This window comes from Corvus hawaiiensis, chromosome 18 (genome assembly GCF_020740725.1).
Source record: "Corvus hawaiiensis isolate bCorHaw1 chromosome 18, bCorHaw1.pri.cur, whole genome shotgun sequence".
Lineage (NCBI taxonomy): Eukaryota > Metazoa > Chordata > Aves > Passeriformes > Corvidae > Corvus > Corvus hawaiiensis.
In genome coordinates, this window is record NC_063230.1 from 9,417,830 (window position 1) to 9,442,703 (window position 24,874).

A 24,874-nucleotide genomic window follows, 5' to 3' on the forward strand; every position below is an offset into this window, starting at 1 on the left:
ACCAGCTGCAGTCCCGGCAGCGCGTGGCTGGGATCTGTACCCTGTCCCTCTCTGCCATGCTGTGGGTTTTCCAACTCGCTGGGCTCACACTCACAGGATTAGAGAACCTCATTTTATCAGCCTGCAAAGCAGGAGCTGTGATTACTGGATGGCTGTAAAACATTGTGCTGTTTTCATTGCTCTCAGGGCGGAACCTGCGCTTACCCGGATCAAGGAGGATCGCAAGCGGATCATCCTGCCCGCCATTGACAATATCAAGTACAACACTTTTGAAGTGCAGCAATACGCCAACGCAGCCCACGGCTACAACTGGGGGCTCTGGTGCATGTACATAATCCCACCACAGGACTGGCTTGATAAAGGGGATGAGTCAGCTCCCATCAGGTAAATCTCCCCTGTGCTGTCACTCTGGGCCGAGCGATGTTTCCATCTCGGCTGTCTGCCGAGGGGGAATTCAGGTGAATGAGGCTGCAGGCTTTGTGCAGGGGTAACACAGACTGGGGAAAAATGATGGCTCTACAAAGCTGTGGATGCATGTGCTGCCTCTCAGAGCTGCCCCACAATGTACACAAGTGCTCTGGCTCTGAGTGTGTGCTTCAAGCACCTTTTCTGGCCCTTGGTAGGATAGCAGGATCCTTTTCATCTAACCTTTTATTTTCCAGTGGACTCTGGCCCGTTGTGTACATGAGAAACAAAGGTATTGTGTATATGATTACAAAGAGGCTGGTTTCTTTCCTGTTCTGTGGTTCTTAGGCAGTCTTGGCCATCAGCCTAAACCAGAGCTTCCCAGGAGCACTAGTAAGAGCTTTGTTTGAGAGTTGCTCTTTTTTTCTTTTCTTTTCCCCTTGAGAACTTTGCACATGTTCAGAGTTTTCCTACTGGTTGAATTTTAAAATGAAATATCACCAGACCATGTAGTCAGTGTGTCAATTTACTTTTCCCTTTAAGAGAACATTTTACATTACAGAAATGGAATTTTCTGAGGAAATGCTGTTACAGGAACTGTGAAGGTGTTTCTGAGAATCGTTACAGTGGGAAAACTGGAACTGATGTGAAAAGGGCTTTCTCTCACCTTCATTTGAAAAGTCATGTCTCCTAGCCTTTCATCTCCAGCACAGATGCTTGTCTAACAGCTCCTCTGGGACATATTGTGCTGGGTTAAGGGTACTGTTGTTACCAACTCTAGAAATAAAAGCTAAAAAATATGAAGCCTAAGTATGCACTTTAGGATGCTCTTATTTTTAAGAGTTCTTAAGAAGGACACAAATTACCACCTTAAAGTCATCTTCATTTTCATGTATATCAGCCTCATCTTAAATTAAGTTAAAACTCTACTGTATGGTCCCAGTGTGGGCTCTGGCAGAGGAGCTGATGTACTTCCAGTGCAAAGCTTGAGTTGTCAGATCCTGAAGAGTTTGTCCAGCCACTTCAAACAACACACCCACCTGAAAAAATGCAAGTGATCTCTTGGAAGTGAAAAGACACTGAAAAACTGATCCCATTTCTAAGTGATCAGTGGGATGGGACCACCTCACAGGATCCTTCCCTTATGCAGAGTAGTATTTTAATCTGTATTTGAGCAAGTGATGCAAGTTGTACTTAGGTTCATTCTCATGCTCTGTGACTGCAAAACAGAGCTATACAGTAATATTAACCTTATTTACTACAGGACAGCACAGTCCATCATCACTGACCTTTTGCTTGGCTTGAAACCTCAATAAGCAGGGAAGTAATTACTTAGGAAATCAGTTTTCCTGGATAACATGCCCTGCTCACCTCACATTGTTTTTAAAGTGCAGATGTTTTATACCTGTTTCAGTCAGCCCTGAGAAAGTTTATTGATAAAGGAAAATTAATCATCCAAAGCTTTCATTCCTGAAAGGTTTTGCACACTTCATGACTCAGAGTTTATATGTGAAATCACTGCAGTAATTTTTACATGGACTGCTTCAGTATTTGAGTATCTTCTGTTCTGGAGACAATGATCACATAAACAGATAAGAATGAATTAAGAGGTTAAACCTCAGTAATAAAGGGCCTGATTTACCATGGACTTGCTTCAGATTTACGTTCAAGCTCTTGCTGGTGTCATGTTGGCACTGAGCTGGACTGATACAGAAGTGAACAAATCCAAACTCAAGCACTGAGCAGTGTTAAAATCTGATGCACACGAGTAGCTGGCTCCCAAGAGCAGCAATTTTATTCTGAACTCGAGTGAAGAAACCCTCCCATTCAATAGTGCATAAACTGCCCAGAGACAGATGAGACAAGCAGCAGAAGGAGGAGGACACCCAACCCTTGCTGGCAAGTATCAGGAGCACTGACACACTGCAGCTGCCTAAGCATCTCTTCTGCAAATTAAGAATTACATGTCCTAAAATGCAGAGACATCCACATGGAGCTGTGGACACTTCCATGTCTCCCTGGGCACAAGTTCTTTGAAGGCAGGGATCTAGGAGAGCAGAGCAGCCACTTTATGGCCACACTGCACTGCTTGCTGAGGGGCTTCTGAAGCTGTAGCACCTGGATGGATTTGCTAAAGCATTTGGCTGTTGTGTTCTTCCTGCCCGTGGAAATACAATGCAATTTTGTGGCTTTTAAGTGATATACCAGTGTAATTATGGTAATGCAAAGAGTGACTGTGTGATTGTTATTGATGAAAACAATCAGGAATCCTGTCCTTAGGACTGAGATTTTAAAGCACTCATGATGGGAACTTAGTAGCTGTGAAATATTTCAAGTGTGTTTTCCAAAGGAAGGCAAAGTCAGGCTAGTGAGCAAACTTCTAAAAAAAAATCTCCATTAGTTTGGTACAGATTTTGGTTTTGTAACCAGCTTTCCAAACCACATTCTGCAACCATGATTCCTTTTTCAGTCCACTTTGCAAGACATGCACATGGGTGCATTTTGATGGGGTTTGAATCCGTGTGTGTGTCCAGTGCATTCATAAGATTGCAAAGCTGCTCTTCAGCATGAAAACTGCAAGTTCATTTAGTCCTTGCTAACACTGTTCCTCTTGAGGCTTTCTCTGATGCTGTCTTCAGCAAGTATTGGGTTTGGTTTGTGCCTCTCTGTGTTTTTTTTGTGAAAGAAAAGGCTGGCAACAAATAAGCCTGTGACTGGTTTTGTGGTTGGTGTAGCTGAATACTTCCTGCCAGATCCCCAAAGAGATTTGAGATTTTCAGCATTAAAGAACATGTGTACCCTGGTATCAGTGAGGATCAGAGCCCTGGCATTTCTCTTGTTTGCATTGTATGAATAAATATCATCGATGTGCAGAATTGGGTGAGGCATTTGGAAAGCAGGGCCCAATTCCTGTTTTCTTCTGGGACTGCACAACAGATGTGCTTCTTTCCTAAGAATTTTTCTATTTGAAGCCTGATCCTCTAATTCCTTGAACACTGACAGTGGTGTGATTCTACTCAGAGCCTTGCTGGGAAAGAGCAGGAACTGTCCCTCACGCCAGTGGGGCGTTCATAGGCAGTCATGTCAAGTATGCACCATAAAATGTCACATCAGCTGTTGTGAGCTAAGTGACAAAGGGGACGTGGCCTTGAAGTGCTAACAAAGGTAAAGAAATAGCAAGAACAAAGTGTCAGATTTTGTAAAGATTTCTGATGCACTTTAAAGTTGGTTCTTTTTTTCCCCCCACGTTAATACTCTGAACTTCAGAACAATTGATGTTCCCCGAGCTGGCTTCCGCAGGCAATCCATTTTACATGTTTGACATTAGAGATGTGAGATGTCTGTAACGTGAAGATTTAAATGAGGATTGTTATTTTGACACGCTGTGTCCATCACGTCATTTTCCATTTGTGTTCCTGCGATCACGCTGCCCCAAAACGTCCTTATCATCTGGCAACACACTGTGTAACAAAGGATCCTATTTCAGAGGGCTTCTAATGGATTGGACTATGCATTGAAACAAGCTGGGGTTTTTAATGCATGCTGTATTTTTTTTTTTCTGGGTTTTGGAACAGCAAGGAAGGTTTCTGGTATTCTGAGCTCTGGCTCTGACTCGTCCTCCCTCACCTGCCGTGATGATGATGGACTGCACTGCATTTGATTTCTTGATCAGCAGCCACTAACATTAGAGTCATTAGTCAGCCTCACCCAGCCAAGCACTGCACAGCTTTCCATTTTATCTTCCTCCAGCAGCAGTGGTGCATTTCATTGTTGCATATGTTCTCACTTACTGCTTTAATATGCCTTAGCTTGGTACCAGTAGGGATGTGTATGTACATGCACTGCATCAGCCGCTCCAGAAAGTGCCAGTGCCTTGCTCATGGACGTAAATCAGAGTTTGATGTGCCCCCAGAGAAGTGTTTTGTGCTGCCTCCTCTGTGTGGGGGTGTGTGTGCCCATCTCATATGCAAGTCAGGTCCTGTGCTGGTCTGCAGTAACAATACTGATGAAGCCAATCTGGGCCTTCACTGCTCTGGGAAGAAATCCACCTGTGTACCTGAGCTTAGGAAGTCAAGTCTTTCAGGATAAACCATGCTGTCATGTAATAATAAAGCTGGTGACTGTTTACTGAATGCTTATGGCCATCTTTTCAGTTTCTGGTTCACAGAAGCCTGTAACAGAGCAGTTTCGCTTTATTTGTCCACATTCTGATGGGTGTCCTGCCTGTTCCAAAAAATTTACTTCCACAGGGCATCAGAGACTTATTCTACACCTGTATTTGCTCTGCCTTTCTAGCTGAGCATTAGCTTGTCATCTTGTCTTTTTTTTTTTCCCTGTATCTCCTGAGCAGCAAATCTGTCCTTAAGTTCCATTCTCAAGGCCTGGTGTGACTCTTTCTTGCAGGAGACATGAGTTGTAAGAAAAATAGAAATACTTATGCAGGTACCATGCAGATTTCCCCACTTACATGTCAGACCAGGGCTGAGGTGCTGCTTAAGAACCTGAATCAAAGAAACACTCTGCTGAGAGAGGTGGAAAGCTCAGAGACAGGATGTGTGATGTGTCATTTGAAACTCCTTTTCTCTCCTTATGCCTGTATATATACATTTATGCTTATATGTTTATTTATGGTTCTATTTGTGTTTGAATTTATGTATTTATTGTGAGCATTTGTCCGTTTTCCTGGAAATTGGAGTTGGCTGCTCAGGAAACTGTTTCAAATGTGACCCGATTGTATTGTGCACATATGTATATATAAATATATAAATATACATATGTGCTGACCTTAAGGCAGGAGAGACAGATGCATAAGGCAGAGGAAGACTGACTATCACATGCAGTATGTCAGCTTAGTGCCATCACTTTCTCCTTCACTTGTTCTTGATGAAGCCCCCCCAGGCAACTCCCTTCAGTTGTCTGTGAAGGGGAGGGATGCACCTGGCTGGAGAAATGGGTGTCAGCACCCGCTGGAATTTTAGCAACAGAGCTGTGCTCGTGGGGATCTCACTGACACAAAATAATTCTGCCTCACACCTACAGCAAGTGCCTTTCTTTCCTGGCCAATGTGCCCTCTGTTCCCTGTGCCCCATCCCATGCCAGGCACTGCCCTCCTCACACAGGGCCTCTCTTCCTGCTGCCACAGGCAGGCAGGGAGGGAGAGTTCACCACCAGAAACCTCTCTGTGCTTCCTCCCTTTCCCCAGGGCATTACCCAGAGCAGTGTTTCTGTGTGTCTCCCTTGCTACAACAGTGCTATCAGGTAATTCCCCCAAACTGACTATGCTGTATCTTACTCCAGCGCAGAATCAATACAATTCTAGGCTGCATTTTAAGCTTTTAGTGGCAAAACCCACTTTGCTGTGTTTCCCACATTATCCTTTGAGTGCTTCTGTTGATTATAATTGATGCTTATAGCATCCTCCATTGTATCAAAGAATATTCCACAGATCAGTTAAGTTTCACAACACCTTTGAGGTGTTGGTAAAAAAACAGTGCACTTCTAATTGCTGTTTTACTAGAAGGTGCATGATTAAGGAAAAAGGTTGTTTTATATAAAGCAGGTTCACATGTTGTGCTCTGAAGCTGTGAAGTGCTAAGGGCACTCACCTTCTGAAGTGCTGTCCCCTGGGCAGTGAGCAGTGGGTAAGAGGTGCTAACACAGCTGCTTCTGCTCATGTAGCCATTTCCAGCTTTCAAGATGAGTCTGCTGCACTGCACTAAAAGTGGTGGGTGCACTAAAAAAGTGGATGGACTGGAGTATTTCAGGTACTGGAAAAACCCAGTTTTAGCACCAAGTGAAGGCCTTGAGCTTTTTTTCAAGCAGGTTTTTTGAAAAATGTTTGCAATATGTCAGTGTGACACTGTAGTCCAGTATAAAATTATAAAAGCTGGATATGGTTCCTTCTGTCTTTGTGCTGCTGGTGTTGCTCAGTCCTGAAAACACTTTTTTTTTCTGAAAAAGCCATGAAGGTTTGTGAAGTCTATATTTGAATATATATAATGAGCAGAAATAAATGCTAGAAGGGAGAGAGGGAGTTGCAAAGACAGTCCTCAGTGGCATTCATCTGTGAGTGATGATTATATAGTTGCATCTAAAATGCATTTCCCACCCCCATTCAATTAACTACTCAGTGTTTTAATGGACAGAGCCAGCAGCTGCAGAAATCCATCCCCCAGAGAGAGAGATTCCAGCACCTGAGAGCAGTCTGCAAAGCCTGGCAGTGCAGCTCCTCATTAGAAAGGGAGGGGATGTCCTCATGGGAGCATCCTGCTGCTGTAAGGAACTGCCTCCAGAGGATTTTTGTGAGGGAGGCAGGGCTGGAAAGAGAATGAGTCTAAGCCCAAAGTAGCGTCTCAGTTTTGCAAAGCAGTGATGCCTTGATCCATTGAAGCCTGTGTTTAGCTTTAAATACACAAAAAAGAAAATGAAGAAAGTGGTGTGTGTTTCTTCCCCCCATCTCCTTCCTTCTTTTATCATGGCTAAAACTTAAAAAATACACCTGAAATATTCCCTAAGAGGCTTATTTCATTGCAAAGGTACTGAATTTCCTTACCTTGGTTGTGTACTCCTTTTATTTCAGTTTCTAGACCAAATTTATTCCTTGTTAGCCTAAGATCTGCTTTTCAGTGATACAAGATGTGAAATCTTTTCAGTGATACAAGATGTGAAATCAAGATGTATATAGGATATGTCTCATCCTGTGTACAGGAGAGCTCTCAGCTTTTTTAGGCAAGTCTGTTTCCAGGCTTGGCTCTGGGAAGTATAATCAGGAAAATGCATTTTATCAAATAACTTGAATTTATAAATGCAAAGATCCTGGTGTATAAATATATGCATCAACAGAGGATGGAAGTGCCCAGCCAGGAGTACAGAGAACCCTGGGTGGTTTTTGTAGAGCCTTGAGACCACTTCTAACTAGAGAATGATTGAACAGAAAGTCTTCAGAAATTACAGCACCAAATAGAGTAGTACTGGAATTTCTTGCATCCATGAAGTGCCATGTGATTGATGCTATAGGTAAATTTAAAATGTTAATTAGAAGACTAAGAACTGTTTAATCTGTGTAAATTTGTTCTGAGGTGGGGTCTGTAATAGCTAATCAATTAAATTTTTGCTTTAATCTCTCTGTGCAGGACACCAGCCATGATTGGATGCTCTTTTGTGGTCGACCGAGAGTATTTTGGTGAGATTGGCTTGCTCGACCCTGGAATGGAGGTCTATGGAGGAGAAAACATCGAATTAGGCATGAGAGTGAGTAACAAGGAGCAGACCTTGTGCAGTGTCCCTTTTCAAAGAGTGCTGGGGAGCTTGTGGCCCAGCAGAGCTGCTGTCTGACTGATGGGCTATCATGCTGGAGTAATTGAGGCTGCAACACTATCTGGAAGTGACAGTGCCAGTAAATGAATGTTCCTGGCCTTACGGGCCGGGAGAGAACTGATAACAGTCAGAAATATGCTTTATTGGTTCATTCTGTCAGTGTCTGAACCAATGAGAAAGATTTTCTCCTTTCCCAGTATCTTTCCTCGTGCAAACAGCCACTCTAAGTCTCCATGTGCTCATTGCCCTTAGCTGATGTTGCACAGGTATGGTCTAACAGATGCAATTCCTACAGAAAACTAAGGCCAGGCTGGTAGAAGTCAGTTGTAATGTTCATCATAAACACATTATGAATGCTGGGATGTTTTGCTACTCTAAGGATCCTCCTTGTAGAATAAGAACTACAGGGTACAGGTATTCAGTCCTGTCGGACAGGCCAGTGCAAAGTGTGGGCAGATGGCTTTGGAACAACATCAGTCCCTGCACCCTGGACCTATGGGAGGTCTGATACCTGTGATCCCTTGCCCTTGTTTTCAAGGGGGTGCTTACCAGCAAGTCCTCCTGAAGTCCAAGGAATATGTTTTTGCTTAGCATTTGAAAATTAGGCTGCTTAATGTTGCATGAACAGAGTTTCCTCATTATAAAGCTGGCTGTTTAATTATTTTCCCTCTACTCTTTATCCCCTGCTTCCCAGTAACATGTCCCTGGTGCATGTAATGTGCTCATTAAAGCATATATTCTGCTCATGGTGAAACATTGAACGTCAAATTAGTCCATTCTTTATCTGACTCTTTTTTTTCTAAAATGGCTACAAACTCCTTCACACCACTGGACTGAGGAGGAAGGTCACTGCAGCAAGAGTTTATTTTCACACACGGGTGTGTATTTGTTATTCCAGCATTGCAAGAGGGATGGGGTTTGTAATGGGACTGTGTGAATACACTGCTTATACTTTAAGGTTCAGAATTCACATAGGGGACAGAAAAACTGCTACCACAAATCATCCAATTTTCCTTAAGAGGGTCAGGCTATTACAAGGATTGTGTGAGCTTTCCTTTATCATTGTGCAGGGCTTTGAGCTGTTTGAAACTTTCTCCACATGGCTGCTCCGAGAATAGATTGAACACTCTGGCAATACCCTGACGTGGTTGATGAATAAGCCTCCTAAGAAATCTGAAAGCTGTCGCTCCTCCTTAAACGAGGAGCACTTGCTGAGTCCGATTAGGGCTCCTGGTAAACAGAGGCAAAGGTTTTAATAGGATTATGAAATGGCACTTGCCTGAAGAGACAAGGATTTGAAGTGAGCAAGGACGGGTTTTCAGGGATAGGGAACCTGTTAAAGCCTGCAGAAATCTTAGATCTAGAAACCAGCTCTCATTCATTGGGTTTTGTTTTGTTTGGGGTTTTGGGTTTTTTTTTGCCCTATAAGAAAAACTAACCCTACTGTTTGGAAAAGGTTTTATGAAAGTACAAGAGTATGAGTTTGTTCAATCTGAAATAAGCTGTGTGTCCATAGCATGGGTCTGTTACTCTGTGTTTCCAGCCTGGATCCATCATGGTAAGTAATATACAGTGTCTGCCTCCTAATTTGCAAATCCTGTGTGTGATCCCCTCCTGTGTGTCTTTCAGAGCTGTCAGAAACTAACAGCATGAAAATGCACAGGAACCTTCTCCCTTCTCTCCAGGCTATTTATAAAACCACTGTGAATTTACCAAGCTGGGGTTTTTTTTAACTCCAGAACCTGCAAGTACATTGCAAAAAATCACTTCTTTCCAAGGGCCTGGTGCAGTGACCCATGCAGGGATATTTGGTGCATCCCCCACACCTGCCCAGAGGGATGCTGTTGACCATGTGTGACTGCTTGTGTAAAGCAATGAGAGACAGAAAAAGGAATGAATAAATGAATGAATAAGTAAAGAACAAAAATTAATATAATAATAAATAATAAGACATAGGGAAAAGTGGTGGCACATGCTTGGCTGAAAACAATCCCTATTTGAAATAGCTGTAACAATAATCCTTTAAAACATTTTTGCAAACTATTATCATGTTACTGCTAAAAGAAAAGGGATTAGGTTTGGAGTGTCTGAAATAGATTACATTGCGTCTAGTGAACCCTTGTTTAAATTGTTTTAATGAATTGAAATAGGAAAACTCAGTGAAACTAATGAGCTGATTTGGGAGGATATTGTTTGATAACTCAGCTAATTCCCATTAAATCTATTGTTTATTAAAAAATCATGATCTGGGGTATTTCACAGCTGGCTTTGCCCTTTTCTAAATTCCATAGATGGAAATATTTAAATAATTAACCTAGGTGATTTTCTATATTGAATAAGCAGTGCAGCAACAGACTGGGGCTACCTACTATGCCTGTTGAAAATATTTAGGGCTCTGCAGCTCTTCTCTAAACTCCTATCATTTTTTGTGTAAACTTCACAGTGGTTAGAGCTGCAACGTTCTCCTGATGGGGCAACTTTACACTGAAGCCAATGTCTGTTTGCCAAGAGAGGGAGATCCTGGTTTGGTTGAGAAAAAGCACCAGCTGTTCTGGGAAGTAAAAGGGAGATGGACACATCTGCAGGCTTGTGAGTGTAAGGAAATAGATGGACTCTTACAGAATGTCATCTTGTACTATATTTTTCAAAGGTGACAGTTTCACTGCAAGGTGGATAAATCCAGGGGAATTCTATTAGGACAAATGGTGCTGTTCTCTCACTGTTCACCAACCAGCTACTGAAGCTGATGGGAGTTATTATTAGCACCTAAACACAGGAAATTACAGCATCCAGTCTTGGCTGACTCCTCTGTGGATGAGTTGCCCTTCATGAGCACAGGCTGAAGAAGAGCCTCTTAATTCAGGGTAGATCTTCTTTGCTGCTCCTGAACATCAAATGGTCTCTCTGGCCTGTAGTACAGAGAGATGTCCCAGCAGGAAGAGAAATTCAAGCAGTGCTTGAATGTGGAGAAAGACAGGGATCCCTTTAAGTGAGGGTCCTAAATTGTGACCCTGTAAGAAACTGCGTGGTTTGCAAGCATCATGTGAGTTCCATTCCTAGTGGGAGCCACAGACACACTTAATTATTTAGAAAGGGATCGTATAAACATTAAATGCCTAGTTTATGATTTAACCTAATACAAGCGGTTTATGATGCATCTTTTTATAGTGAGTCATTAATCATTGCACTAAGGATCCCTCGCTTCCTCTGGTGCTCCCGTGATAAGGTGAATGAATTGCTGTTCTTTTTACTTTGTGCCCATCAGCTGTAATGGTGGGTGGGAAGAGATCAAGTGTTGTTTTTAAAGGATGCTCTAGCAGAAATTAAATTCTGCTGCCACCCTTAAAAATCCAAACAAATTAAATAGAAAAATATCTCACCCCATTAATAACCTCAAGTAAAACTTCTTTTCTTTTATGGCCAGCATCAACAGGCCAGGCTGCTCTATTCTCAGTAGCACTGTGTCAGCAGCAGCAGGTGTGTCCCAGGTAACTCTGGCCAGTTTTGTGGCCACTGTCAGTGGCATGGCCCTGGGAACACACAGCTAATCAGGATTGAAAAGAGCTGACCCAAAGCAGGATCCAGCTCAGACCCCGTGTGCTCTCTGGTGTTGTGATTTAATTGGTGATGGAGGCCGGGCTGCCCAGCTGAAACCACGGGTTGTGTGAACAGAAATGCAGCCCCACCCCTGGCTTACACAAGTACTGTGTGTACTGTAAAAAAATCATGATGCAGATGCACCGAAATCTCTTTATGAGGAAATGAAGCTCGTTACCTAATGGACTTCCATACACAAGCAAATCATTATACTTTCCAATCTTATATGTCCTGCCTTTACTTTCTTTAACAATAGATGAACTACATTTTTTCTGAGCAGAAATGCTAATGGTAGATTGTTGAGTAGTGAATTTTTGACCTCATTTTATTACCTTTAGCTAAAGAGATTTAGATTCCTTTGAGCAGTCAGTGTTTTAAATGCAGATTCCAGACTGGTATGCTGTAATAAAAATGTCACAAGGTTTATGTATAGCAAACTTTAATTCTGGATTCTGGACAATGCTTTTTGCTCTGTGTGATTCATGAGGCCAGGTCCCCAGTCTTAGAGCTAAATAGAAACCCAGTTCTGGTGAGTTACTCAAAATTCCACCATTTTTTCACACATGCTGTGGTAACAAGTGAAAATTGTACAAAAATAGAGGTTAATCAAATTGTCTTATTTTGGTGAATACGAAAGTACTTCATTTTTATTTTGACCTTTCCCAAGCTGTAATTTTTAGTATAAATTAATTCCGTTTTGAATTAAAGGTCTTAAAGCCTTTTAGTTGGAAGGCCTTTAATCACTTAAATGATGTTAACAAAACCCCACAATTGCCAACATCTGAAAATGTAGTGTGCTCTGTCCTGAGACATGCCTATTCACACTGGAGTGCAATAAATCAGCATTTTCAGCATGAAGTTAAATGCTATTAAAATGTTTCTGAGCAGTTCTATACTGCCTAAGCAAAATCCTAGTAAGTGATGTAATCTGCTGTTATTGGAAGTTGCCCCACTGCTGAGGTTGCAAAGATCTCAGTGATAAATCTCCCAGGTCTCACGCTCCAGATAAACGGTATAAGTGAAGGTGTCCCCTTTTTCCATCTCCAGTTTAATTTAGCTGGTTTATAGCTATTTCCTAAGGTAAAAGAATCCTAAGCTTGTAAAGCCAAGCTTTAAGAAATCATGAAAGGATTGAAGTCATGGTGCCTGGATTACATTCATTCCCAGCTCCCTTCCCTCTTCAGAGCAGGGATTGGAGCAGTTGCTTCTGTGGTGCTGTGCATAAGTGATGAGCCAGGTCCTCAGCACAGCCGAGTGCTCAGCATCTTCTAATTCCACTGGAGTTGCACAGATTCAGGCAGGATGGGATTAGGCTTGACATTTGTGTACAGCAGCAATGCATTCTGTCTGGAAAAGGGGACAGGCTTCGTGGCAAGGGAAGGAGCTCATGCAGGCATTAAATCCCAGGCTGCTGAGCCCTGGAGTGTCCAAAGGCACCTGGAGTCACCGCTGGTGGTTCTCCATGGCCAAAGTCCCAATGTGCTGCAGAGGGCAAGAACTGCATTAACAACTGCAAGGGAGCTGTCAGCAGTGCCAGGGACTGTGATCCCAGCTCTGAGGTCAGATCCCCACCCCGAAACAGATCCAGTGCTGCCAGCAAACAAGAAAATGGTGGGAAAGCAGATGAGGACAGGCTGATTCCAGTGATAACCAGCACTGGGGACAGGGTTCAAATGTCTGACCTCTGCCACATTTCAAACCAGAGGGTTTCCTCTGTAAAGGGTCTTCCCCCACCTGAAAGAACAGGATGTGCAAAGAGTGTAAAGCAAAGCCAAAGAGCTAAAATGGGGCCCTGGGCCCATTCTGATGAAGTTAAGAGTACTTGGGTTTTTCTATGACCAGATCATTAATATAGCCCTAATTGTACTTTTAATAAGATGTATGAACCTGGTTTTGGAGGACAGAGCCCTGCCTGTCTGCAATTTCTTTGAAGCATACTGTCCTTTTTCCTTTTCTTTCTTATTTTCTTCATTAATTTTCTTTTTATTAAATTGAGGATAACTTTAACCTAGCATGGAAAACAATGGTTTCATCAGAACACAGCACAGTGGTGCTCTAGCATGAAATTGCCAGCACACTACAGGACTGGAGCTTGTGAGTACCCTTAAAAACACTCTCTAAAGTGGGAGCATTGGAAATAGCTCAGAAAAGAGCATCTGGCCATTTGGCTCCAATATCACATCATGCTCCATCGAGTGTAACATTTTATGTTACAAACTCTTTCATGTACCAGGACATTATCAAAGCACAGGGCTAGAAATTTCAGAAAGAGATCGACAGTGAAAGAACTGAGGAAAGAAAATGCTTCCTTTAGTCTTTGCCACTTTCTTCTCAGCCACTTTCCTGATGGTTTGATCTAAATCTAACACAGGTTCCTTTTCAGAGGCAAGTGTGAACTGAATGAGAGAGAGAGAGGGAAAATGAAGAGGAGTGTTAATTGTGTTGAGATTGAAATAGGTTTCACTTGCCTAATGATGAGTCTGAACCAAACACTGGAGATGAGCTACAGCTGGTCAGAAACTTTCTGATACAACATATTTTGTGTTTCAAAATAACAGCTCATCCAGAACTCCAAATGGTCTGTAGAACTCTAAATTTTGATGCTGATTACTGAAAGCCTGGCTTGGGCTATGTTGTACCCAGAGGTGCCCAGCTGTCAGTCTTTAGTTTGGCCCCAGCACACCTGGCAAAAGAGTTCTTTGAGTTTTTCTGGAACCATTTTGAATCTCTCTCCAAACCATTAAAAAAGATGAAAAATCGGGTTTGTGGAAAGCATCCTTTTTCCACTCAAAAAACGAGATGTGAAAGTGATCCAGGATACCAGCTGTTCCCAGAGCAGGGGATGCCTGTTTCCTAATTGACTTTTTGAGTAGCTCCCCAGTTGGTGCTCATTTTTCTGGGGATGAGAGGTTTAATCAGGAATCTCTAGGAAATATAAACGGCTCTTAAGATGGGAGGAGTCCTTGCAGTCCAGGTTTCTGCAGCTGGAGCAAAGATTTGGCTTGGAGGAGCATCCTGTCTGATGGTTCTCCAACCCAGACCAGCAGCCTGGGTAAGTGCTGGAGGAGCAGCTGGTGGATGTGAGGGTCAAAGTCCAAACTGCTTCCCTTGGCAGTGCCCAGGGCTACTGTGTGTGGTTGTGTTGGTTTTCCCAGGTACCTCCACGTAGGTGACTTCATTTGGGAAGGTTCTTTTTAGCCTTAGGGCTGAGCTGTCAGATTTATAGGCTCCTCCAGGCTTGAGTGCAGGGTCTGGAGGTGGGGTTGCAGATGTTTAAACGTACAGCTGAGGTGTTACCCTTGCAGGAGTGTTGAGGTCACCATTATTTATGACATTAAACATGAAGTCGTCACCACTGGCAAGTGGAAGTGTTTTTGTCATGGGAGCATGAGGGTAACAGAGCTGATCTTTGAGAGTTGTGGGTTTGGAAGGCTAAGAGTTGTGGGGCTTAAGTTTGCTTGGCTTTGTTTTAATTCTGCCTGGAAGATTTTGGGAGGTAATATTTTTTTTTTCTGTACATTTTCTGGTCTGCTAAGTAAATATCTAACTGACTAATAATTATCCTTGCACTAGTGTCACCTGATTAAGGCAAAGCATGTTGAGCTGGCCTGTGTGACAGGTACCTCTGAGCTGAGGAGCAGGAGCAGGGAAGGAATAATGCATGTAGCTGTGTTGTTGGATAAAGGTCCACTCCTTGGTGCCAAATTTATCATTATCTGCATTGTGTGTAACACACGGTAAAAAGGCAGCTTAACACTGTGCTTGAAAGAGCATTTTCTGTGAAGGCAGCAGCAGATTAGCCAGCAGTGAGAGGTGTAGTTGGTGCTTCTCCCCCAAAGAGCTCCCAGAGGAGTGAGGTCTGGCACCTCCCCCTAGAGGAGCCAGAATAGGGATCCAGATTCCTATCTGGCTAAGCACAGACAGAAAAAAAAACTTCATTAAAACACTTAGAGCCACAAAATGTCAAGATACTCTTAAATTTTGTTTTCTGCATAGGAAAAACAGGGAAGCAGGTCGGCTGGAAAGCTTTATTAGCATATTTATTGTAACATAGCTCCCTGTGTAGTTTCACTGCTTGCATGCTGCAGCCAGTGTAGATAAACATAGATAAATTCCCTCTGCATCCTCATGTGTCATTGTTTCTCTTCCATGAACATCAGATTAGATTTCATGGCAGCGTTAGACGTATATTTAATGTGCACAAAAGCATTGGTCAAGATGCCAATTGCTTTCCATTGGTAGCTTTCTTTCAATGTAAAGGAAAGGCGTTAGCTATTTAAAAGAGAAGAAAACAAACACAAAATGACATAACTGTCATTTCTATTTGTATTCTAGGCTTAGAAAAAGCAGATCTCACTGAAAAATCATAATTAATATGACCTACAGAATTTATAGCATGAGAAACGGAGCCAAGGAGAACCCACAGAAGCAACAAAATATATTTGCAAAATCTGTTTTGGGTGCAACTGCATATCCCATAGTCAAGTGTTTTGACTGTGATAAAATAATTTATTCACGTGTTTTGGTAAAACTGTAGCCGCATATTTCTACCTAAAATGCCACTTAGATTTCCTCTGTGTCTCTGAGAGAATGTCATTTGCACAAATATCTTCCTATCAGAAGAAAAACAAATGATTCAATAACCTCAGAGCATGTCTGTAATTTCTGGCACACTCTGAGGAAGCAGGTAAATGAGTTTGGTTTCATTAAGCCAAGGGGAAGCTGAGGCAGAAGGCTCCAAAGATGTCCTCACGGGAAGTCTGAGAGTCATTTGTTGGCAGAGCCAGGCTGAAACTATTTACAATAAACTTTATTGTATTTCTCTACTAATTGGTCTGCATTCAAAACCTGAAATGATTACTGGAGGTTACAGCATGTGCATACACTGTAAGAACTCTACTTGAAATTCCTGTGTTCCTTTAGGGCCTGATTGAGTGAAAAAAAGGACAAGGGTGATGGACTTCAGAAGGAATGAGTGAGTCCTAAATCCTGGGTCTGAGTAGGAGTGTGAGAGCACATTCAAAGCAATCCTCTTGAGATCTGTCTTTTCTATTCCTGTTTCCAGCTGATGTTGCCACGTTGTGCTGGCAGGTAGCTGGTGGGTTGCAGACTTTCTGATATAATCTTCTGTGGCCAGGTCACTGCTGCTGTCCCTGTTCCCCCAAGGAGGGGAGGTGGTGTCATTTTCTGTCTCTGCCTCCCCTCAACTTGCCAAGGACATCCCTTGGGGCCAGTCTGGCAGCAGTCTGCTGAGGACAAGTGGGGTGTCCTGTTTATGCACACACGTGGCATATTCCTTCTTCACTCCCCTCCCTCACCCTTCTTACCCCTTGTCAAGAAATCTCTTGGCTGCTGAACACTTGTACTGCAGGACTGTGCAGTCTCAAGCTGCACTGGTGCACGTGCTGGGCTGGCTGGTGGGTCTGTGACCACTGAGCTGTGAATGGTGCTGTATTCCCTACCCCTCTGTCTGTGGCTCAGCCTTTCCTGCTCCTGGCCTGAGCGTCTGCTGCCCTGACATCGTGCCTTGAGCCGAGAGGCGCCGATCTGCCAGACACCGTGAGCCTCAGAGAGCTGCTGACAGTTCAGCTCCAGTTAGCTGCAGTTCAAGGTCAAATGGGACTTTAAAATATGAATAAATGTCAGGGTTTGCTGGCACATCGATCTCAGCCTTTTTGATTACTGCCAGATCGCATGAATAAATTAGCCTTGACAGGTGCGATAAATTATATAGACTACTGATCTCAAACAGTAAATGTTAGAGAAGGACGTGGAAGGCCTGGAGGGGAAAATACCCTCTGCAGATGCTTGCATTAAATGAGGTGAGCTTTGATACAGTGCTCAGGGGGTACTCTTCAGGCAGGAGGAGGCCTTTTGTTCGTTTGAGATTCTGTGCCAAGCCAGGACACGTCTCCGCCTGTCGTATTGATTTCCTTTGTCAGAAGGAGTTTGGGTTGCTGTGAGTTGTGAAGCGAGAGAGCTCGGCTGCCTTTCCCACCCACTGCCCTCCCCACCCTTCCAGGGGTGTTAAAATGGCCTGGGCTCAGGCCTTCTGGGTCCTAAGAGGGGACAAACAGCAAGCAGGTCTCTAACTACAGTAAAACAGAAGTAGAAGGCGTTGGAAGTGGCTCTCGATATGTTGTCATGCTATGCTGAACAGTGTCGAGCCACAACTGACTTTTGCATGTCAGATCTTTGCTTTGCAGGGTCTTTTTACTTAGAAACCGAGGCTGATATTCAGAGACTCACATGACACAGAGTACGTGCTTTCTTCCCTATGATTTCCTGTAAAACATAACTGGGATGCTAAATTTCCATATTATGCATAAATATTAGCAATGTCAATCACTAGTTAATTTTATTTTTACTAAGCGTTTTTTCTCTTTTATTGATTGCTAAATGAGCCTGTGAAAAGAATTTGAGGATAGGGTGGGGTGTTTGGATCCTATTTCATGTATCTCTGTCCAAGAACTTCCAGTTTCGTTAAATCTACAATCAAATATTGTAATCCTCTCCAATATCAGACACATCGCAAAGCCAGACTTTTTGTCACATTTAGACTTGTTCTTTTACTGATATCCTTTAATTAAGCATGCCCTCTTTCTGCAGCATCATGTACACATTCTGTCTCCCCATCTTGATAACTCATCTGTGTGTTTGTGTATATAAGTCTGTGAATCCATATTTATATGTAAGTAGAGATCATGGGCTAGTGCTCATTTTGGGCCATTCCTCCTCACAAGGGCTTCTGTGAAATACTTGGATTTATGCTGAGACACTGAGCTTCACAGTGCAGTTAATCTGAAATGCCCAATTTCAAATGCAGAAGCATTTTTCTCTCCAAAAGCAGAAAGGTATGGTATCTTGCTATATTTTGTAGCAAGAGAATGAAAGAGAGAAACTCTGGGTTTGCCTCAGTCGATTTTACAAAATGAAATCAGAACAGAGTCTGAATCCAGTGGATTTTAAATTTTCATTGTGAAGGTTCTGCATAGCTCCACTGTCTTAACTATAAATATACAGCCACCAGTTTTGCACATAAATTGCCCCTTTAATATACATAATCAATAGCATATGTATAATTTAAAAGAGACTATTACAAATCTCTTGTTTATATGCCAAAATGTTTGGGTTCTGTGATGAATTGATACATCTTCAATACATGTGTAGTGTTAGAATGGAAGGAGTTACTAAAAGGATTTTTACTTGTCTCGAAATGCCTTTTTAATGTAAAAATAAGGTGAGGTAGACAGAGATCAAGACAGAAGAGGCTGGGGGAGAGAAAGGGCCTTTCCTATTACAAGATCTTTGCCATATGGGTGAAATCCTGCACAGACCATGCTAAGGAGGGTGTTAAGAACAGTGATGAGAAAATGGGGTGTATGACAGAAAGGAGGGTCAGCCATGGTGCTGAGTGGTAAGAAGCAAATTGCCTAGCAAGAAGGATTTTGAGAATCATAGAGGAGCTCTGGGAAGATTAGCCAATGCAGGCAGGTGTCTCCAAGCCTCAAAATGTGTGCTTTTCTGATTACTGGTATTAGAGAGAAAAAAAAAATGTTTACAAAGCGATAGGGAGGAGAATGAAGATTATATTTTGAGGGCCAGGGAAGTATTGTGCCAGACTTAAGAATCGCAGAAAAAAAAGCTGTTGAAGTAAATAGATAAGAGAGAAGCATTAGTATTGCTAGAACTGGGGCTTCTTGAACACATGCCAAATGAAATGTGGAGGGATTTGCTCGTAAGAGTCGAACCATCTTCAGTCAAAAAGGCTGCAGAGATTATTAAGGATATTTTTTGCATGCCTACAAAATTGCTTCCCTGTTTCTGCTCACAATATCCATTAGTTTTCTGATCTGGGGCAGAGCAGCAGAATGGGGCCATGGCTATGATGATTCTGTGTCAAAACAAGCTTTGCCAGGCACCTCCTGAGAGAAGAGGTGGAGTCTTGGTAGAGTCAGTTTGGAAACTACCTATGGCAGTGCCAGCTGCTTGAAATGAACCTGGCCCATCCCTGGAGGGGTTGGAGTTGTGGATAATAGATCATGGAGCCAAGCCCCAAGTGTTCTGCAGTGAGCACCCTCAATTTAAGCCAGACCTGGCATAAACTGAATCAGTCCATTAACTTTCCAACTTTTCCTTGCCTCCTCCTTCCCAGCTCCTCCCTAGGCCATTTTTTAACTTGAGGGTCAATGTGTTTTGCTTCTGGAGTTGTGCTGAGGGGTTCTCTGGGCTGCAGAGAAGTGGGAAGTGATTTTGGAAAGCTGCATTCTGACCCAGGCTTGTGTCACTGCTCAGTAGCACTGTAGGTGCTTTCATTCGTACAGGTTACTCGTGGTTATCTCCAGCTGGAAGCACAGCAAAAATAATTGCTGAGGGAAATGTGGTTCATTTTTCTCTTTCCTCATTAATCCCTATTCAGTATCTCTTCAGGAAGATGCAGTGATGTGCCAGTGTGCTGTAAGTTACTTTCTCTCCATTCCCTCTGCCTGTTTTAATTAAGCATAGCCTGTTGTCCATCTTACTGGAACAACATTCCTGGCATGTCAAATGCAGTTTCTATATGAAAATATAGCAAATTCTTGCACTTATTAAGATGGCTTTTTTAGATCTTTACACAAAATGTTGTCATTCTGTATACCTCATGGGACACTGACTTTTTTCCTAGAGTCTAGATGTGAAGGGCTGACTGTCAGCCACATCCCTATTTATCTCTAGGTGCTTTCACAATAGTTTCTGGGGTAAACATGGATCTGCTGTCGGTTCTGCCTGGTAGTGTTTCAACATACAGAACCAGAGCAGGGCTAAGGAAGGTGTAAATGTAACCACACTGGTTGTGTGTCAGGCCCCAGCTTGAGAACCATGAAAATGAGATGCAGAGGGAGGTACATGTTTGACTTTGCTCAGTTGTCAGCCCTGGCAGGAAGGTGTGGTATGCAAGCAGCACTCACGAAATCTTCTCTAGGGAAGTCTTGGGGCTTTGGATATCTTTTGCAATCCACACATGGAGCTGGTAACAAAGGAAGTGTTTTGTGGGGATAGTGGAGATGAGCCACTGAAGTGTGTGAGACAAATGGCCACGACTGAATCATCTTGAGCTGTGCAAGGGAGGTGTTGAAAATTCAACCCACCTTGGTTCAGCTTTTCTCCCAGTCTTAAATCCTTTATTTCTGGCAAGTCTTTAGATTTTCTCTCTACCTTCTGTCTCCTGCCCTTGCCAATGTATCTCATTCTATTTCATCCCTCTCCTATCCCTCCCTCTGCCTTTCCTGGCTCAGCTCCACCAGGCCTTAATGTTCCACATTCTCCTCTAGCTGTGCCAGTGACTTATGAGCTCAGTGCTGCTGTGGACACCAGACCTCTTAAGTACCTTAGCAACTCCCAGGAAAGCTCATAAATGTCTTTCACAATGGATGTTCAAAGTAAGAGAAGCATTAGAGGTTTGAGGAGTTTCTTGCCTAACAGGAGACACCTAAACTAGATGAGAAGGGGAAACCTATTACCCGGGGTAGAAAAACACAGATGCCTTTTTAATTGAAAGAATCCTGTCTGTGACATGAAGTGAGAATGTAAAGGAAAGGTTTTAGTTTGAACAGAAATTAATTCAGAGGAAAAGTAGAAGAGGCTTATGTTTTGTCAGGAAATTAACCTTTTTTGATCATAGAGCTTTCTTTTGACATCCCCTCTGACTGTAGAAAGATGGTGGAGTAAGGACTTCTAGAGGTGTTATGCATTTGAAAGAAGAATTTGAAACAGTGACCTCAGGAAATGAACACAGAGGTGCAGGCAAATAGAATCTGATTAATGAGTCGAAGGAGGGCCAAACTCAGATGCACAGGGAGAAGTCTCTGAAACCCTCAAGGTCTCAAGAACTAATCCTGTTCTGGGGTTTGTCTGCTGTATTCCTTATACCTCTGTTATCTCTTGCCTGATTGTCTCTTCTGCTCCTTTGGTCTCTCTTTCTCTGTGTGGCTGCTTGTTTTTGATGCTGCTTTCTTTCTTTCCATCCACTCGTTCCCCTCAGGTAGTTGGACAAAGTAGCTTGGAATTATCTCATGCTAATGAGAAGCCAATGCTGCCTTTCTCCCACTTGATGAAAACAGACCTTGAGGCCCCACACTGCACGAGGAGCAGATTGCATAATATGGACATGGGTTTAGTACAAACACAGTCGTGGGGTGTAGAAGTGGAACAGAAAACAAATTTTAAATTCTTGTAACATTAAATCCTGGATATTTGGGCTAGATGCATCCCTCTTCATATCCAGTGCATCCACATTGTTTTAGGGGTGGTTTTGATGCTAATAACTGTTTGATATCATAGACAGGTTGATTTGGTTGATTAATTTAGATGTTCCAGCTTATGTACATGAGTATTCCCAAACTACTCAGGGGTTTTTCCAACAGCTTGGCTGTGGTGGCATCAGGCTGTGCCTGACACTAACTGTGCCAGCTTATGGGTTCTGATCCAGTCAGTCTTTTCTCTCGCTTTGAACCAAAACATCAAAGTACTATTTACTTTTTTAAGCAATCACCTGTGAATTTCTATTGGTTTGCATCAGTAAAATGTTACAGGTGAGTGTCTTAGGGACCAGTTCCTTTGGATGTTCAATGCCACGTGGTTTGAACACCCTAACATAGAGATGTGCACAGACTGGCTGCCTGCATGCAAAGCTGTGTTTTCGAGTGCCCGTGCACACACTGCAATACTGCTGACATTCAAGTGGCCAAATCTGCTTTAAAGAATTGGTGTCATCACTCTGAGACACACTGTCCAATGTTTGCAGCTATCCTTTAGTTTCACGTGTATTTAGGAGGTGCCTCTTTTGGGTGTCCATCTGACTAGGCCTTGGCTTCTGGCGAACATAAGCCTTGTGTTTCAGAGGAACTTAATTCTCTATCAGCTTGACTGCCCAACAACAGGAGCGCTCTGTCTCCAGTGTTTGTTAGTGATTGGCAGTCAGTAAGACACTCTAGAGTGACAGCTTAACACTTTTCTACATATCCTTTAGCTAGGTTCAAGTGACATTCATGTGTTGGCTCCAGACAGTCATTTGTAAGACTCTGTCTACATCTCAGACTAGTGCAAGATGAAGCATTAGATGTCATTAACTGGGACAATGTGGTATCTAGATTTCCAGCCCACATCTGGGCCAGAATGTGGTGTACATTCTGCTGTATGAAGGCATCAAGAACCAAAGAACCTGATAAATTGCTGTTGGGGTGCATTTTCAGAGTAGTGTCTAGCAATGTGGCTGGGCAATTCCATTAATATTAATAGGAATTTAGCAGATAAATCTCCTTGAATAACTTTTAGAAAATTTACCCTTAATGTGCCTTACATTTCAATAGGCTGAGCTGTGTTTTGAAATTCCATTTGAGAAGGGTAAAGTGATAGATATAATAATGAGGGATATGCAAAAAACAGTGGGATGCATATTTCTGTGTGACACTAAAGGCTTACAGTACTTTTAAATCAGAGCATCCTGGAATACTATTAATGAAATCCCCTTTAACCTTAAGGGGTAATTTTTTCTAAGTGATCCACGGGGGATTTGGCTGTTAAATTTCCATTAGCAGTAATGGGATTCACAATATTACAAAGCAAGTTCCCCACTAGCCATGCTGAAATTCTACCCCCTGCGGCAATTGATCATGCCCATTGGGCTCTCTAATGGAAATATGAAGCAAATTATCTGGCTAATCATGATATGTGATCAATTGCCTCTCCTGCAGTAATTGATTGCCAACGAGTCAAAGCCAACTCACAGCTTTTGTAGCCGAGTGACGATAGACAGGGTGTCCCTGTCACAGGTGGAGGTGCCAAGGCATCTGCAGCCCTTGGATAGCCCAAACCAAGGCTTGCAAGTAGCTGTTCCTCCTTGTATTTTCCTATCTTCCATCTCCTGGTTAACCCTTTTCCAGCAGTCCTGGAGAGGCTTCCTTCCATTGCCAGGGTGTAGCAGTGTCCTTTTGTTTCCTTTTATTTTTTTTGTCATATCCAAGCCTACTTAGTTGATTGGTTTGGGGGTCTTTTTCCTCACTGGCATTCTGTGAAGGCTTCACATTCTGCCAAAATGTACCTTGAGCTGGGCTGCAGGCTCAACTCTTGAGGATATTTTTTGATATACATGGTGGTGTTATGGTTAAGCTAACTGGCAAACATGCAAATCCAGATGCATGCACGATGCCGTGCAAAATCAATAGCATTTCTTCAGGCAGCAGCACGCTAATTTATAGCCACACTGCATGACTGTGTCGTTTTCCTAATGAATTCTCCAGTGTGCAGAGGTGCACTAAACAACAAAGATAAATACTGGTGTGCAGAGGAGCATAATACAGATTTATAGCCATAACAGCACACAGAGTACAGATGTTTTGCATACAACCAAGATTGCTTTATGAGCTTTTGCAAGCAGGGGTATCTGTATTGTAACTAAGGACTGTTTTTCAATGAAACTCGAGATTAATAAAGCAACAGGAATCTTCTTAAAATACATTTTGGCACCATCCACACAACAGCATTTTCTGCGTGCCCCACTACGTGTTTCAGCTCCTATTGAGAGCTGTCTGATAGCAGAGGTTGGGTGCTAAAAAGGGAGAATCCTTAAAGTCACCTGAGCAACTGTGAAACAGATGTCATTGAAAAAGGACACTTACAGGAGCACTAAGCAATTTTTAAAATCCCTCCCAGAATGTGTATTAGGTTAGCCAGGCACCAACACAATGAAGAACTTTTCATTGCCCGCTCTCTCATTTGGCACAGAAACATTGACTGCCTCGTTATTAATTTTTATAAATTTGGGAGCTTATTTCTGCAGAAATCTTGATTTTATTTTTCTTCTTGCTGGGGAAAATAAACCAAACTGCTTCTATTATTCTGTGTTTCTGTGGGGAACTTTACTAATGTACATAATACGCAACAGCTGATGGCAAGTGATGATAAGCTGCTGATACCACGGGGAGCTCTGGAATGAGTGGTTTACAAAGCCGAGTAAGTAATGAAAGTCCATAAACAAGACACTCCACGGAGCATCAGAGTGACAGAATTTTGGCTCCAAGATTGAGGCTGTTTGGCTGGTATTGGAAATCCATATAACATCCTTCCCTCCTGGCATCTGCTACTTTGAGAAGGTTCGGTTCATTACAATAACAAATTTCAGCTAAGCCTGATTGCAGTCTGTGGCCCCATGGATGGATGGCTACATCCTGTAGCTTGGTCTCCCACTACTGGGTGCCACAAGACAAGGCCTCTGTGGTCATTTGTCACTCCCTGACTCTAGGCAGGGTACATGTGCTGATTTGTAGTTAATGCAGGTGATCTTTGTAGCCTTTCTGATCAATCCAACCTAATTAAAGGAGTAATTCCCTGGTTTTGGGGCCAATTTACCTTTCCAAGATGGTGTGAATGCCTGCAGCTGAACTAATAATGAGGTAGCATCTTAGAGCCAATGAAGTGAAAATGAATCAGTAGAGCCCATTAGACTTGGTAAAGTTCACTAAGAGATGGAGCAGGTGAATTTGTCCTTGTTAGGAACTCTGGTGTCATATGGAAAGTT

At 42.8% G+C, this 24,874-nt stretch overlaps 1 protein-coding gene across 1 annotated transcript in view; it reads left to right on the forward strand.

Moving 5' to 3' along the window:
* The window catches only part of GALNT9 (polypeptide N-acetylgalactosaminyltransferase 9), a 133,839-nt gene that overhangs the window by 58,433 nt on the left and 50,532 nt on the right, over nt 1-24,874 (forward strand). Inside the window, exons 5-6 of the mRNA XM_048322841.1 lie at nt 187-384; nt 7,539-7,656. Of these exons, the coding sequence (XP_048178798.1) occupies nt 187-384; nt 7,539-7,656 (316 nt within the window). The remainder of the gene's footprint in view (nt 1-186; nt 385-7,538; nt 7,657-24,874) is intronic.